The sequence below is a fragment of the Cuculus canorus genome, chromosome 24, assembly GCF_017976375.1.
Source record: "Cuculus canorus isolate bCucCan1 chromosome 24, bCucCan1.pri, whole genome shotgun sequence".
NCBI classification, from domain to species: Eukaryota; Metazoa; Chordata; class Aves; order Cuculiformes; family Cuculidae; genus Cuculus; species Cuculus canorus.
In genome coordinates, this window is record NC_071424.1 from 7,078,420 (window position 1) to 7,094,187 (window position 15,768).

At 51.3% G+C, this 15,768-nt stretch overlaps 1 protein-coding gene across 2 annotated transcripts in view; it reads right to left on the reverse strand.

The window, feature by feature from the left end:
- IPO9 (importin 9) overlaps positions 1-6,690 on the reverse strand; it is a 39,670-nt gene extending 32,980 nt beyond the window's left edge. For both annotated transcript variants that reach the window (XM_054087510.1, XM_054087509.1), the window contains exon 1: positions 6,505-6,690. In XM_054087510.1, the coding sequence (XP_053943485.1) occupies positions 6,505-6,685 (181 nt within the window). In that variant the 5' untranslated portion in view covers positions 6,686-6,690. The remainder of the gene's footprint in view (positions 1-6,504) is intronic.
- Between the last annotated feature and the right edge of the window lie 9,078 nt (positions 6,691-15,768).

The window sequence follows — 15,768 nt, forward strand, 5'->3', positions numbered from 1 at the left end:
AGGTGCGGCCTCACCAATGCCAAGTACAGAGGCACAATCACTTTCCAGGTCCTGATGACCACGCTGTTCTTCATACAGACCAAGATGCCATTGGCTTCTTGGCCACCTGGGCCACCGCTGGCTCCTGTTCAGCCTCTGTCAACCAACACCACCAGATGCTTCTTGGCCAGGCATAATCAAGGAGTTACCTAGTGAAACACAGATGTTACTCTCAACATCACATGCATCAAAACAGTTATGTCAGGAAGGAGCTGCCCATAAGGAAAACCACACTGAACAAGTGATTCTACAGGTTCCGTGCTACCACTGTCCCTACAGCCGTGCTCCTGATACAAATGGACAGCCATTCGCATCAGAGAATCCATGGAGCTTTAAAGCATCAACTGGAATGTACTGAGCTGCCTACTCTGGGGGAGAAGACACTAAAAGAACATTTACAAGACCCGTGAAGCCGATATTCAAATCGGAGATCACCCTCAAAACAAAGCACTGGTTGTCTCCTGCACACGACTAGTCTCAAACAAGATGGACAAGAAGCTTTAAAGAGCGTCAGCAAGCCCGGATTGACACAAGTCAATTTGCTAAGGTCAGTGCCGTCTTCACAGTCACCTGTGTATCTCAGCTTCTGGCAACGACCGACCTTGCAAAGGACTGAGCTGGAGATGCCTTTCCACACACAAGGTGTCAGAACAGAAGCCAAGTTGAAGAGAGCCATATAAATGCCCTTCCTACCTGCAAAAAGGGCAAACAGAAACACATAACATAGACAGGCAAACGAAAGGCAATGCTCCAGTCTGGAGCCACTCACCTCTCACCACCACAATTCCAAAGCACAAGAGTGAGTAGCTCAGAGACTTAATACCATCATAACAAATATTAGACTTGCTGTCTAACCAGGCACACGGGCAGCAGTATTTTTGATTTCAACTGTACAAGAAGTTGGCATTAAAACTCCTTATCAGCATAATTTAGGGAATGTGTTACAAACATTGCTCCTCCTAACAGGGTCAAAGAACGATTCCTCCTGGTGGACGTACACCATACACCTTCAGAGACACACTGCCCCTGCTCCGATGTCCCGGGAGACAGCTTGGCCTCCACACATGCTCTCTGACACAGTAAGACCTAGAGAAAGAGGTTATTTTTATGTATTATGGAATGATCCTCAAGCCCTACGACGACAGTTGCAGCACACATGAATACTATCAGAGATTGTGTGCAGCATTACCTGGACAGACCAGATAGAGGGGGAATGGAAACACTATCCCTCTGCACTGGGAACAAGTTGATGGTGGAGTTGAGCCAAGACAGACACATGCATGGCAGTTCCGCTCCACAAACTGGAGCTCTCATTTCTCCTGCCTTCCCCTGAACAGTCTCAGACATTGCTTTTATTTAAAAGCTAGAGATAACAAAAATCACCAGGTGACCTTTCATCTTTCCAGAGACCAACAGTAACGCATCTCCCATCCCCTAGATGTCAGGTGATGCCTCTTCCCACCAGGGAAGACACAGGAGTGGGGAAGAGCCAGAAATGCTAGGGACACGTTCGGAAGGTGCTCGAGGTGATACTGCAGGGAGAAACTACCACCATGTCCTTACTCCAGAGCCCATGTCACCTATTCCTCTAGAACAGCAGTATCAAGGCAAACAGGAGACTTTCTTGGACAGTTCAGCCTGTGCCAGAGGCTCCCTCTGACTGCATTTCTACCCAGCGAGCTGCTTCAGGGAGCTCAACGGCAACCTCACAAAAACCAGAACCATCCCAACCTGGCTAAACCCTGCGTGGAGGAGAGCGGGTGCTGGAGAGAGGCAGCACGCAGGGAGAGCTAACTGCTGTCTTGGCTTGGCTTAACCGTACTGCACCATCGATCCTGCAAGTGGCTCTAGGAAAGGGCTGAGGGCAGAGCAACGCTTCCCCCAACACACTCCTTCAAAATCTTGGCGCTGGGAGCCTCCTGAAGCAGGTGTAGTATCTGACCAGAGTGTCTAAAGGCTCTCGGTGAGCTTCTTCCTCCAGAAATACCAAAATTACTGCTGTCTCTGACACCCAACAGGAATGAGTTCCACAGTTTGCGCACTGGGGGAAACAACCTACATGTTTCAGATTTGTTTTCATCTTGTGGTAGCTTTATGAGAAGCCACAAATAATCACTCCTCATTCACCCTTTCTGCCCACTATGATTTCAGAGCCTCCATCTCTGCTAACTCTCTCTTAGGCAGAAACATCAATGTATTCACTCCTTCTGAGAACAGAAGCTTTTCCCACACCTCTGTGAATGTCTCTGTGCTGCATTCATACTGCCCTGCTTTATCCCTCCAGAGAGCACTGAGCCAGTAACGCATGCGGCGCTGGGACTGCAGAAGCATGAGGAATTTATGTCGTGCTTTGTTCTCTGTTCCCTCCTTAACGGTCCGTTTGGCTTTCAGAGCACGGCCACACAGTGAATGGGGTATGTTCAGCAGAGCCTCCGCACTGACAATGGGATCTCTTCTCCCACTGGCACCTGCCAGGACAGCTCATTACTTTTTAAGGTACCATCTGGGCTGTCTCCCCATCCCTGACCGTTACTTTGCTGACCAGCACTGACCTCCACCTATGGTTTCACACACTCAACTCACTTGTGTGAAATCATTCTCTAATTTTTCCCATCGATTCTCGCTCCGGCCAGACCACACAGCAGAGTGCAGCACTATCAGCCACTTCGTCACACCACTACTCACTGCTTTCCACATCATTTCTGGACGTGCTGAGCAGTCCAGATTTGCATGGGACTCAATTATCTCCCTGCAGCCTGAAGCATGACCAGTCACCTCTACCTCTCTTCTTCAAGCCTCCCATCTGTTATTAATTCAAGAACTGCCCCCAGCAGTTCAGCTTCTTCAAAACATTTCAGTAAGGGTGTTTTCTAAAAGCTCTTTGGCAGCCCCAGGACTCCTTCCCACAGCTTTTCTATGAAACACAGGCACTCTGACACAACAATCTCACGTCCCCAGCTCTCCTTATTCCAGCTCTTGATGTGATTTTAACTCTTACGGGCAGCGCAAAAACCACACCAACTCACCTGTAAGAATCCCATCATTCACTCTCCAGTCCTCACCTTAGAGACTTTACTAAAAACTGTCCCATGTTTACCAGTCCCTAAGTGGCAAGTTTTACAGTAATTCAATGTTTCAATACCTGAGATCCATCCTGTAGCATTTATTTAAAGTAAACCCATAAATTAAACTGCTTCTACTCATGCTTCAACTTGATGTGGGTTTTGCAATGTGCATCCTGTAGATGCCCTTCCACAGACCAAAGTAAGTCAACACCAACATCAGTTCCGCTGCCCTGCAGCTCCGTCCTCCTGAACATACTTCACACACTTCAGGCACCTGTTGACTATGAATACCTCTGAAACGCGCTCTGATCCACTACATGTGAAAGCATCACAAGTTCTTATGTGTTCAACAAGTTTTTACGTCTTTAACAAGTTTTTCCCTTAATTTTTTTTGCTTACCTTCATTTATTTTTCCATTAAAAGTGCTAATATTTGCGCTCTTTCCTCCTGCCATCACTTTTATGTTCAGCATGTTCTTTACGCTGCTTAACAATACCGCACTTTTTGTTTCTTTAAAGTACTTCTGACACACACAATCTATATTTCTTTCCCCCAGCAATAAGGTGTTGGCAAACACCGTCCTTTAGCTCCGCTTCTAGGCTTTTGCAAGCACTGAAAGGAGAACACAGCTTATTCCTTTCATGCTGCTTGACTAGGACGAGAGAGAAGAAATCACAGAAGCACAGAACAATTCAGCTGAGAGAGATCTTGGGAGGGCTCCAGTCCAACCCTGTGATCAAAGCAGCATCAAATAAGGTTGCCCAAAGCATTTTCTAGGAAGGCCTTGGAGGTGCTCAAGGCTGGTAGCCGCACAGCTTCTCTGGACAACCCGCTCCAAAGCTTCGTGCAGATTACACTGAAAATGTTTCTCGTTATGTCCAGTCTGAACCTCTTCTTTCAGTCTGTGTCTGTTTTCCTTCATCCTCTCCCACCTCCCAGTGACAGCCTCCTCATTGTTACTAGTAGCTGCTGTCAGATCCACCTGCAAAACTCTCGTCTCCATACTGCAAACCCTTCTGCTCCAGCATCCCCTCACATGGCGAGCGCTGCAGTTCCCCACCTGAGGTGGCCCTTTGCTGAGCTTACGCCTGTCAATCGCTTTGCCTTCTGCCAGGGGGTGGGAGCACAACCAGACCAGTGTCCCAGCTGTGGTCTAACAAGTGCTGACCAGAGAGGGCTGACGGCCGCCTCTGACCCTGTAGATGCAGCCTGGGATGCAGCTGGCCCCCCAGGGCATGATGCTGGCCCTGTCCGGCTTGCCAGCCACCAGGAACCCCAGGCCCTTTGTTGCAGAGCTGCTCCCCGCCAGGCGGTGCCCAGCCTGCTCCCCAGTAGCAGGTTCTCCTGCCCAGGTGCAGAACTTGGTGTGTGACTTTGCTGAATTTCAGGAGGCTCCTCTCAGCCCGGCCTTGCAGGGCTCTCTGGGAGGCAGTGCTTCCCTCCAGGCGGCACGAGGGTTATTCTGCAGCCTCCCCCAGGTCACCAGCACAGGTCCTGCAACAGAGCTGGGCGGTTCTGGGACTGCGACCGCAGAGGAAAACTGTGTGACTTCAGGATATTTGTAAAACAGTGACAAAACAGAGGCATAGGCGATTCCATTCCTCTTGCCCTTACCATTGCCAAATGCAGTTTTGTTGCATTCCTGGGCTCTCAGAGGGATCTCAGGGGCACCCATCACCTACAGCCCTTCAAAACCTAAATCTCTTCTGGAAGCCTGATACCAAAACCATTACAGAACCCTGATTGCATTTCTGGTGGTAAGATTCAGACTGGGGAAAAACAAGCTGCTCCTGCTGAAGCGCAACACTGACTGCAGTAGCTCTGCAAGGCAAAGGCTCTATGGGTCAACAAACCTCACAGCGTTCTAGACCTGCTGCAATGCCAACAAATCACACAGAAAAACCTCAAACAGCACAGATTTCCTGGTCATGCATCAAGGAAGACTTAACCTGAGAGTTAACCTCACAGGACTGCATAACAAGAAACACTTTATCACTTTTCCTTCCCTTCATGCCCCTTTCATTCCCAAAGCAGCATTATCATACGCTATTCTGGACGCAGTCACACCCTTGCACCTTCCTCCTCTGTACCATAAGCTTCCTTTGATAATGTTTCTGAACTAAAGTTCAGGAGCATTAAGTCTCTAGAACACTTCACAAAACACTTTTGGAATGGCACAACTGGACAAAGGTAAGGCAAAATTTCCTTGAGAAAAACCCATCCCACCCAGCTGCCAGGGCACAGGCTGTGTTGCTCTCTCCAGTGCCAAGCTCCCGACACAGATTACCTGAGAATCTCCAAGCAGTTTCTACAGATTCCAGTGAGTTGGGATGGGTCATAAAATTTAAACTGAAGTGAAATAAAACATTACCATCAACAGGTTCTTAAGTATTGCTTTCACCTAGGAAAAACAGCAAGTGCAAGAGCCAGTGTAGTGACACCACAGAGAGGCCAGATGAGTGATGGAATAACGAGAGACACTGTCTGAATTTGGGGTGTTTGCTCTTCTAAGCTCTGTCTTTTCAAAGCCACAGGCTGGCTGCCATCCAGCTCTAGCCTCCCGCGTGTCCATGTTTGCTTTGCCTTTATTGCATTCCCACAGCAAATGCTGCTGTTGGAAGGCATGAAGGTTAAACCAAGAGGTGATGCTCCTGGCTAGCTGTGGGGAGACAGTCATAGAATTGCTTGGTTGGAAAAGACCTTTGAGATCATTGAGTCCAACCATACCTGTCCACTACTGAAACAGATCCGTGAGCACCTCATACATCCGTCTTTTAAACCCCTCCAGGGACGGAGACTCCACCACCTCCCTGGGCAGCCTCTGCCAGTGCCTGAGAACCCCTTCAGTTAAAGAATTTTTTCCATATCCAGTCTGAACCTGCCCTGGTGCAACTTGAGGCCATTTCACAAAACCTCAAGCTGTTCACAAAGGCTTGCAGTGATAGGATAAAGGGGAACGGGTATAAACTGCAGAGGGCCCAGGTTACCCACGAAAGCCGTGGCTGCCCCATCCCTGGAGGTGTTCAAGGCCAGGTTGGATGGGGTTTGAGCAGCCTGATCTAGTGGGATGTCCCTGTGGATGGGCTTTGAGGTCCCTTCCAACCCAAACTATTCTATGATTTCCTCTCGTCCTATCGTCTGTCACTTGGGAGCAGAGCCCAGCACCCACGTCGCTCCAACCTCCTTTCAGGAGCTGCACAGAGCGATGAGGTCTCCCCTCAGCCTCCTCTTCTCCAGACTAAACAGCCCCAGGGCCCTCAACCTCTCCCAGAACCCCTGTTCTCCACTCCCTTCCCCAGCTCCGTTCCCTTCCCTGGACTCTCCAGTCCCTCAATGTCCTTCTTGGCGTGAGGGCCCCATCCCGGACCCCGGATCCGCTCCCCGCCGGGCCCGCACTCACCCTCCGTCACCTCCAGCACCTTCACCTGCTCCTCGGCGGCCGCGCGCACCGCCTGCACCGGGCACAGGATCCCCGTCAGCGTCTCCACCAGCGCCTCCTTCAGCCCCTGCGCCACCGGCCCCGCTCCCGGCCCCGCTCCCGGCCCCGGCCCCGGCCCCGCGCCGCCGCCCGCGCCCGCCATCGCCCCAGCGCGCCGCGCGCCAAACGCGCCTCACACGCCGCACGCGGGGGGGCAGCGCGCACAGTGCCCCTGGCGGTGCGGCGGGCTCAGAGCACAGCGGGACTCGAGCTGGCACAGCGCCCCTAGCGGCGAGCACGGGGCACAGCAGGGCTGGGAGTGCACAGCTCCCCTAGCGGCGAGCACGGGGCACAGCGGGGCTCGGAGTGCACAGCTCCCCTAGCGGCGAGCACAGGGCACAGCAGGGCTGGGAGTGCACAGCTCCCCTGGCGGCGAGCACGGGGCACAGCGGGGCTCGGAGTGCACAGCTCCCCTAGCGGCGAGCACAGGGCACAGCAGGGCTGGGAGTGCACAGCTCCCCTGGCGGCGGGCTCAGGGCACATCGGGGCTCGGGCAATCACAGCGCCCCCTGTGGGCGGGCACAGTGCTGGAGGACCCCCAAGCGCGGGAGCCTGCGAGCCCGCTTTGTGCCCCTCGAGTGGTAAAAATCATAAATCATAGAATCACCAGGTTGGAAAAGATTCTTGGATCATCGAGTCCAACCATTCCTATCAACCACTAAACCATGTCCCTGAGCACTTCGTCTACCCGTCCTTTAGACCCCTCCAGGGACGGTGACTCCATCCCCTCCCCGGGCAGCCTCTGACAGGGCCCCATGACCCTTCCTGTGAAAAATCTTCCTTTTATATCCAGTCTGACCCTCCACCGGCAGAGCTTGAGGCTGTTCCCCCTTGTCCTGTTCCCTGACACTTGGGAGAAGAGCCCATCTCCGTCCTCTCTACACCCTCCTTTCCGGGACCTGCAGACAGTGATGAGGTCTCCCCTCAGCCTCCTTTTCTGCAGGCTGAACAACCCCAGGGCCCTCAGCCGTTCCTCGTAAGACTTGTAATCACCTCTCTAAAGCTCATTCCGGTGTTTTAGAGAGTGAGCATCCTTCAACCAGGCTGAGGCAACTGATCTCCATCTCGTGTGCAATGACACACGGGCTGGGGCAGCACAGATCCTGCTGACAGGGATGAATTCTCCCACAGATCCCAAGCATGTTCTGTTCCTCTCAAGGACTAATTTCAGTGTTATTATCAACTTTGCAAAGTCAAATCTCTGCTAATTTGGAGCTGGCTCTGGCTCTGCTGACTTTGGCTTTAAGATAGATGAAAACTCCCAGCCCAGGGGGTTCCAGCAGCAGCCCCCGCTGTTCACAGAATGGTTTGGGTTGGAAGGGACCTCAAAGCCCGTCCAGTTCCACCCCCTGCCATGGGCAGGGACCCTCCCACTGGATCAGGGGCTTCAAGCCCCATCCAACCTGGCCTGGAACCCCTCCAGGGATGGGGCAGCCACCACTGCTCTGGGCAACCTGGGCCAAGGCCTCCGCACCCGCACAGGGAAGAAATTCCTCCTTGTGTCCAATCTAACTCTGCCCCTCTCCAGTTTGTACCCATTCCCCCTCATCCTATCGCCATGAGCCTTTGTGAACAGCCCCCCTCCAGCTTTTCTGTAGCCCCTTCAGGTACTGGAAGGTCGCTATAAGATCTCCTCTGAGTCTTCTCCAGACTGAACAAATCCAACTCGCTCAGCCTGTCCCCATACAGGAGGTGCTCCAGCCCTCCCATCATCTTTGTAGCCTCCTCTGGACCTGTTGCAACAGTTCCATCTCCTTCTTACATTGAGGATTCCAGAACTGGACACAATACTCCAGATGAGGTCTCACAAGAGAGGAATAGAGGGGCAGAATCCCCTCACCCTGCTGGCAATGCTTCTTTGGATGCAGCCCAGGACACGGTTGGCCTTCTGGGCTGCAAGCGCATGTTGCCGGCTCATGCCAAGCTTCTCATCCCCCAGCACCCCAAATCCTTCTCTTCAGGACAGCTCTCAATCACATTATCCCCCATCCTGTATTGAAATCAGGGTTTGCCCCAACCCAGATGTAGGACATTGCACTTGGCCTTGTTCAACCTCATGAGGTTCTCACAGGCCCACTTCTCCAGACTGTCCAGGTCCCTGTGGATGACATCCCATCCTTCTGGTGTGGCAATTGCACCACTCAGTTTGGTGTCATCTGCAGACTTGCTGAGGGTGCACTCAATCTCACTGTCTATATCATTGATAAAGATACTGAACAGCACCGGTCCCAGTACGGACCCCTGAGGGACACCACTCGTCACGGATCTCCATCTGGACTTCAGCACAGCTCACACTGAGTACAAGGCGTGAGCATCTTCAAAGAATGAAAAGTTTCAGAAAAAAAACACTGTCAGAAAGAAACCATGCTCTCAGAGGGATGTTCTGTGTGACGTTCAAAGGGCACAACTCCTGAGATGAACTGTACTTCAGCATAAATCAAAATATTGCACTTTGTGTAACAGGAACGGCTACTCATATCCCAGGTGTGGGGTTTTCGGGCCCCGCAGGAGCCAGGGAGGTAAAAAAGTATTTCCTATGACACATACTGCAATATTTTGATTTATGCTGAAGTACAGTTCAGTTTCATCTAAGAAATCTTTGAATGTTACACAGAATATCCCTCTGAGAGCGTGCTTTTTTATAGCATGGTTTTATAGCATGGTTTTTTTTCCTGAATACTGTTTTTTCCAGATACCGCTACACTCTTTGTTCTTTTGGAGGTGATAATGTCTTGTATTCAGCATGATCTGTGCTGAACAGTTGTGTCTTCTTCTCTGATCATCCCTGTTTGCAGCCCTTCCCCATCTCAAATGCAAGGTCAGGCAGAGTTGGAGACAGATCCAAATTAGGAAGGCGTGTCACTGTTGTGAAGCTCATAATAATATTAAAATGAGTCCTTGGAAAGTAATACAACATGCATAAGATTTCTGGGAAAATTTATACACATGAATGTCAGTGGGGATCCGTGCTGTCCCAGCTCATCTCACTGCACATGATGCATGGAGATCAGTTGCCCAGGCCTGAATAAAGGATGCTGCTTTCTAAAACTCCAAAATGAGTCTTAGAAAGTCGATTTCCTGGCATTTTCAGTATCCGGGGGGGCAGCCAGAGCCTGGGAAAGGTGTTCAGTCCTTCACATCGCACCATGGCACTGAGCAGCACCCACCACAAGCCCTGAGAAGCCCCCCAGGAGCGGGGGAAGCTGCTCAGAGGCTGCGCCCAAGGGCCAGGTGCAGCCACTAAGGCCAAACCAACTCAATTTTGTTTCTAAATGGTGTGAAGGTCACCTTTGGAGCAAGGTTTCCTTGCGAGAGTGTTGAGAGGGTAATGCATGAAGGGGTTCCAGTCCTTCCCACCACGCTGTGCATGAGTTCTGCACAGAAAGGGCGCTAGTGCTGCTTCAGGGCAGCACATCACAGGGCTCTGGACACCTCTCCATGGGGACAACTCCCCCTGGGCAGCCCCAAGCGCTGGCTCCCAGCGATGAGGAGACCAACAGCATCCCCTCCACTGCCTGTGAGAGCCCACTCGCTGCCAGGCGCCCGGGCGTCCCTGTCGAGAGTCAGCCGGGCAGAGCCGGCCCTTTGTGCTGTCTGCAGGGCACCATGAAGATCTCTGGCTCCGAGCAGCTCAAGCACAAGGGACGGGGCCAACTCTGCAGGAGGCTTTGCTCTCGATGGCACAGGAGGGGCCTCAGGCTACAGGCGTGCTGCGCTGCTCCAGAGCAGAGCTGGGAAGTCAATTAAGCGTCAAGTTCCGATTCAGGTGGCGCTTAAGGAGCTACCAGGACAGTGTGAGTCAGGAACAAGGCTGCGGGCGGTGGTCTCGAGCTGTGCGTAAAACAGGAGCTGCATGTACACAGGGGGTGAAGGACTGCTCTGCTTCCATTGCTGTTCTGTACAACTGTTTACTTAGGAAGTAGAAGCAATCTTACAAATCGTTACAAGTACCAAAAGCAGTAGTAACGCGTACAAACGGGGCTCTTCAGAGCATGGCTTCCCATCCCAACCGGGCGGGCGGCGGAGGTGCTGTGCACGGCTCTCCAGAAGCTCCTTGCGTACCAGCTGCAGGCAGTTACAAGCTGACAGTCACAAAAACATCGGCCAGACCACAAAGTCAGATCATCTTCTGCAGAAGTTTGGGATGCTGGGCTGATGGACCACATCTCTCCCTCTAAAATGAACAGGCCAGGACAGAGGCTCGCTTGCCCTTCACCCCACAGCCACGCTCTCCCTGGGGAGAGCAGATTCCTTCCCAACCAGCGGCACAGGCACAACCAGGTTAGGGTGGTATTTTTGTGGGAATGGGGAAGAAGAGCAGACACGTGCCCAGGGGCAGAGACTGGGCCCTGGCTGCCCCGCTCATTGCTCACCTTCTCTACAAGGTGAATATGGATCAATTTTCTTTTTTTCATTCCCAACTCAAAATGCTGTCTCTGATGAAGGAACAAATACGTATTTTACATGAGATGTAACTCCTGCTCGCCCAGGGTCATCTGCTCACCTTTGCACCATCCTCAGATGTTGGCTTAGAGAAAAACACGAGCGGATTCCTGCTGCACCAACACCAGCGAGACTGGCCCAGGATTATCCTACCAGACTTTCTGCTGGCCGCCAAACACTAGAACCAACATCTCTGTGTGAGTATTTGTGATCATTTTTGTCCCTTCTTAGCATTCGGAATGGTTTCCTCTGTGCTTACTAACATTCTGCAGAAAATGAGGATGCAGTTTAGGGAGAGGAGGGACATCCCAGAGCAATGCTCGTCTAGCCCATAATGCCTCTTTTTTTTCGAGTGACCATACAACTGCTCTGAATGCCTGTCCCCCCATCCTCCCGTATTTGTAGAAGTTACGTTTAGTTGAACCTTCCGGGATTTTTCAGGTTTGAATTCCCATCTGGTTTGTACGTTGCACGGTCTCTTCATTGATGCTTCCTGCAGAGCCAGCAAACTTGGAGCTCGCCTTTCAAATGCTGAAGACTTTGCCTCAAAGCCAAATGGGTTCCAACATTCATCTTTTCTTTCGAAGTGCTTTAGGGGAGAAAGATCAGTCACCACAAAAAGATTATATTCTCAGCATGAGAAGGTATTTTCTGATGAACTCCTCGTTTCCTCCTGTGACATTCCAGTTCCTGCGTGAGGCAGTCCTTGGATGCCCTGGGGCCCCACCGAAGGGATGATCCCACAGAAGATGTGCGGCTGATGTGGGGCTGCTGTAACCAGCAAAACTCTCTAGGAGCAATCGGGGCCAGCACAGAGAATCATAGAATCGTGAATGGTTTAGGTTGGAAGGGACCTCAAAGCCCATCCAGTTCCACCCCCTGCCATGCGCAGGGACACCTCCTACTGGATCAGGGGCTCCAAGCCCCATCCAACCTGGCCTTGAACCCCTCCAGGGATGGGGCAGCCACCGCTGCTTGGCCAGTGAACAGGCACAGCCAGCAGCCTGAGCTCTGGGGTGTTATCCGGGGGCATGGGAGGTGCCTGACCTGTCCCCTAGTTGGTTAAAGTTTAACTCCAGGCAGCAGCAAGAACATGAAACCCAAAAGCCCAACGGACAGCGCAGGCAGCCCAATGCCCAGCAACTACTGTCCAACATTGGTTTTGTTCTCAACAAACCCAGGGTGATGGAGATGCTCTTTGAGTGAACTGTGCCACCTGTAGACAGGGAGCTACTGATTTTACTGCTCTTTATAAAATATCTATACACTTTTAGATGCCCAGCTCAGACAGATTTCCAGAGGCACTTCCCCCCCTGCCCTAAATATGGCCCAGTGTTGTGATTAAACAGCCAAGTCCCTTTAAGAGCACAAAAGGAAGCAGTAGGATTAACAAACATTTTGGAACTGGAAAAACTGAAGTACGTGATGAAGCTGCACCTCTTCATTGAGGGCAGCCCACTGTTTCTTTTCAATCGCCTTTCAGCAAACCTTCCTCAGCACTTGGAATGTCGGACCCAGCAGCGCATCACATCATCACACGGGCTTTTATGGTTTTGTAAAATATTTATTCTTTTTACCCAGGATCCTTTTACTGATACAATTTTTGTCTGTCTCAAATAGAACATGAGTGTTGAACCTGCAGTACTATTAATCTAGTCTGACCTGACTGCTTAATCACCTCTTCCAGGCATAGCTTTTGTTTTTATTGATGCTTCTCTTGGGTTGGGGCTGTTGCCTTCAGCGACTGATGTGTTTACACCCTAGAGGAGGATGCAGCGTGTTCACTTCTGAAGTGATAAAGCTGTTTTTTCAAGGCTGCACCTCAACCCTTCTCTTGGGAAAACACAATCTTTTCTACACTCATAGAAGAGACATCTCAGCTCGTCAAAGTTGCTTCCCAGTAGCTGCTGCCTGTGCATCTGGAGACCTTCCCTTCTCTTCCCAAATCCCCTGTGACACGTGTAGTCGTGCCCTATAAGCACATCGCCTCCTGCAGAAAGCAGCCCAAACACTAATTGTTGCTCTTCCCGGTTGATCTGGTGTCAGCCCTGGCAGGCACCTGGCCTGCACGTGAAGTCCCTCACTGCAACTCCCTTTTCCCTGAAGTGTGCTAACGCTCAGCAGTGCTTCGTGCATCAGACGGCTTAACAGAGCAGCCTGGGGATCAAGCTATAAAATTACCTGTGTGTTAATGCCTTGTTTCCTTGAGTATCCCTGTAGTCAGTCAGTATTGGACACCCCCATCTCATCCCTGGGTCTGGTGAACGACTGCTGAAGTTCCACAAGGCACAAAGACAACATTTCAGTGCTAGTTTTCCCCTCTCAGTGCCTTTTAACTTGCAAACACACGACTCCACAGCTGTACAGGGAGCATTCCCCTTGCTGGGAGTCAGCTGTCTGCACGCACCAATTTCAACTGCACAGAAAATTAGGGGACTGATGTGTTTTTTCTAAGAAATTCCATCCCGTGTAGCTCTCTGATCTTCTCACCCCAAAGAAGAGGTGTCTGAAGGCACTGGGGAGGAGAAGGGCTTGATTATTTTACTGTTCAAGACAAGAAGTTTACACCAAACCCTTGTCGTGCTCTTTTCTCCACATATTTTTGTCTTTGCTGGTGCTGAGTCAGGCTGATCACAGAATCATAGAAGTGTTTGGTTGCAAAAGACCTTTGAGAGCGAGTTCAACTATACCTCTCCACTACTAAACCACATCCCTGAGCACCTCATCCACCCATCTTTTAAACCCCTCCAGGGATGGGGACTCCACCACCTCCCTGGGCAGTTTCTACTGGTGCCCAAGAACCCTTTTCAGTGAAGAAATTTTTCCCAATTTCCAGTCTAAACCTCCCATGGTGCAACTTGTGGCCATCTCCTCTCATCCTATCACCTGTCACTCGGGAGAAGAGCCAAACACTCGCCTTGCTCCAACCTCCTTTCAAGAGCTGCAGAGAGCAATGAGGTCTCCCCTCAGCCTCTTCTTCACCAGACTAAACAGCCCCAGGTCCCTCAGCCACCCCAGAACCCCTGGGCTCCAGACCCTTCCCCAGCTCTGTTCCCCTTCTTCAGATGCACTCCAGCCCCTCAATGTCCTTCTTGGAGTGAGGGGTCTAAACCAAACCCAGGATTTGAGGTGCAGCCTTACCAGCGCTGAGTGCAGGGGCTGATCCCTTCCCTGTTCCTGCTGGCCATCCCATGGCTGATCCGAGCCAGGATGCTGTTGGCCTTCTTGGTGGTTTTCCAGCTGCTCTTCCCCAAGCCTGGAGCTGCACGGGGTTGTTGTGAGCCAAGTGCAGGATCCGGCACTCGGCCTGGTTGAACCCCATCCTATTAGCCTCAGCCATGGATCCAGCCTGGCCAGGTCCCCCTGCAGAGCCTTCCTGCCCTTCCTGATGCTCCCGCACAACTTGGTGTCATCTGCAAACTGAGGGAGCGCTTGATCCCCTCACCCAGATCATGGGGAAAGATATTAAACAGAACCATCCCCGACATGGAGCCCTGGGGACACCACCGAACAACAAATCTCGTGCTTATTTTGTTTGACAAAGCCAAACCCTGACCTAATTAAGCCTGAAGTATCCACATGGGGATAAAATCCAATAGGCATGGCCCCACGGCACAGAAGGCACCGCCACCTCTGCAGCAACCTCCAGCCACCCGTTCCTGAGGTCACAATTCCAGTAGGAAACAAAACACAAATCTTCAAGCAGACATCGTGCACTGTAGGCATCGGTCACCCAGAGACGGGGTTTTCCACTTCTTGGAAACTGTCAGGCAAAGATGTGGTAACACCCAAAGCATCACACTCTGATTCTACTGCGATGATTAATCCTGACAAGAAACATTGTTATCAGGACCACAGAAGTCTCCTCTGGCCTCTGCACTCCGCAGAATGGCCACGGCCCTTGCTCCTACACCAACCATCTTGCTAAGCTTCACTGCCTTGGACTCCTCCAGCACTTTTTGGTAAACAGCCTTTGCTTCAATGGAAAAAAATAAAAGGGATACGGTGAGAGAAACTTTTATAGTATTTTCAGCTACACCTGAACTCTGTACAAGCTTGTTCCAGCTTCAGTTTGTTCATCTGCCTCCTTTAAAAGGCTGTTACTACAGATCAGGTATTTCCATAACTCATACTGTTACTTCAGCTGCACAAAGACTCCTTCCAACAAAGAAAAAACACCAAAAATCACAAAACATCTTTCTGGTAACTACAGTGAGTCACAGCATGGAACCGCACACGCATACGTAAACCAATGTACATGTAGCCAGGCTGTCTGGCTCCCCTTCGCCAGTGCTTTAGAACGCCAGGCTGGAGATTCTCCGACAGGAGAAAATCAACACGGAACTAAAAAGCAAACTCAGTGCTCAATAACACACCCCCCAGCACAGCAATTCCTGCACAGTTCTGACTCTACATGCAGATCCACCATGTCATTATTGGCCATGGACAGCTCGAAAGCTTCATCCCGCGCTTCTGCCCACGGGAAAAGGGCTGCGACCCGCAGGGTGAAAGATAGCCAGCAAATTCTTCTTGATAATGAAGGGCAGGAATGCCAGTACCACTGCATTTTAGGTAGTTATAGGATGTTGCAAGGAGAGCGCTCTCTCTTAGATGAGGATTTCCTTGATCTCCCATCTTCAAGGGCTCCGCTCTGGCAGGCCACAGAGCCACACTGCTGTCACCAGGCCACTCCAAAGGAACATCAGCTCTGCTCTGCACCAGGAATCACTCACCAGAGGTTTG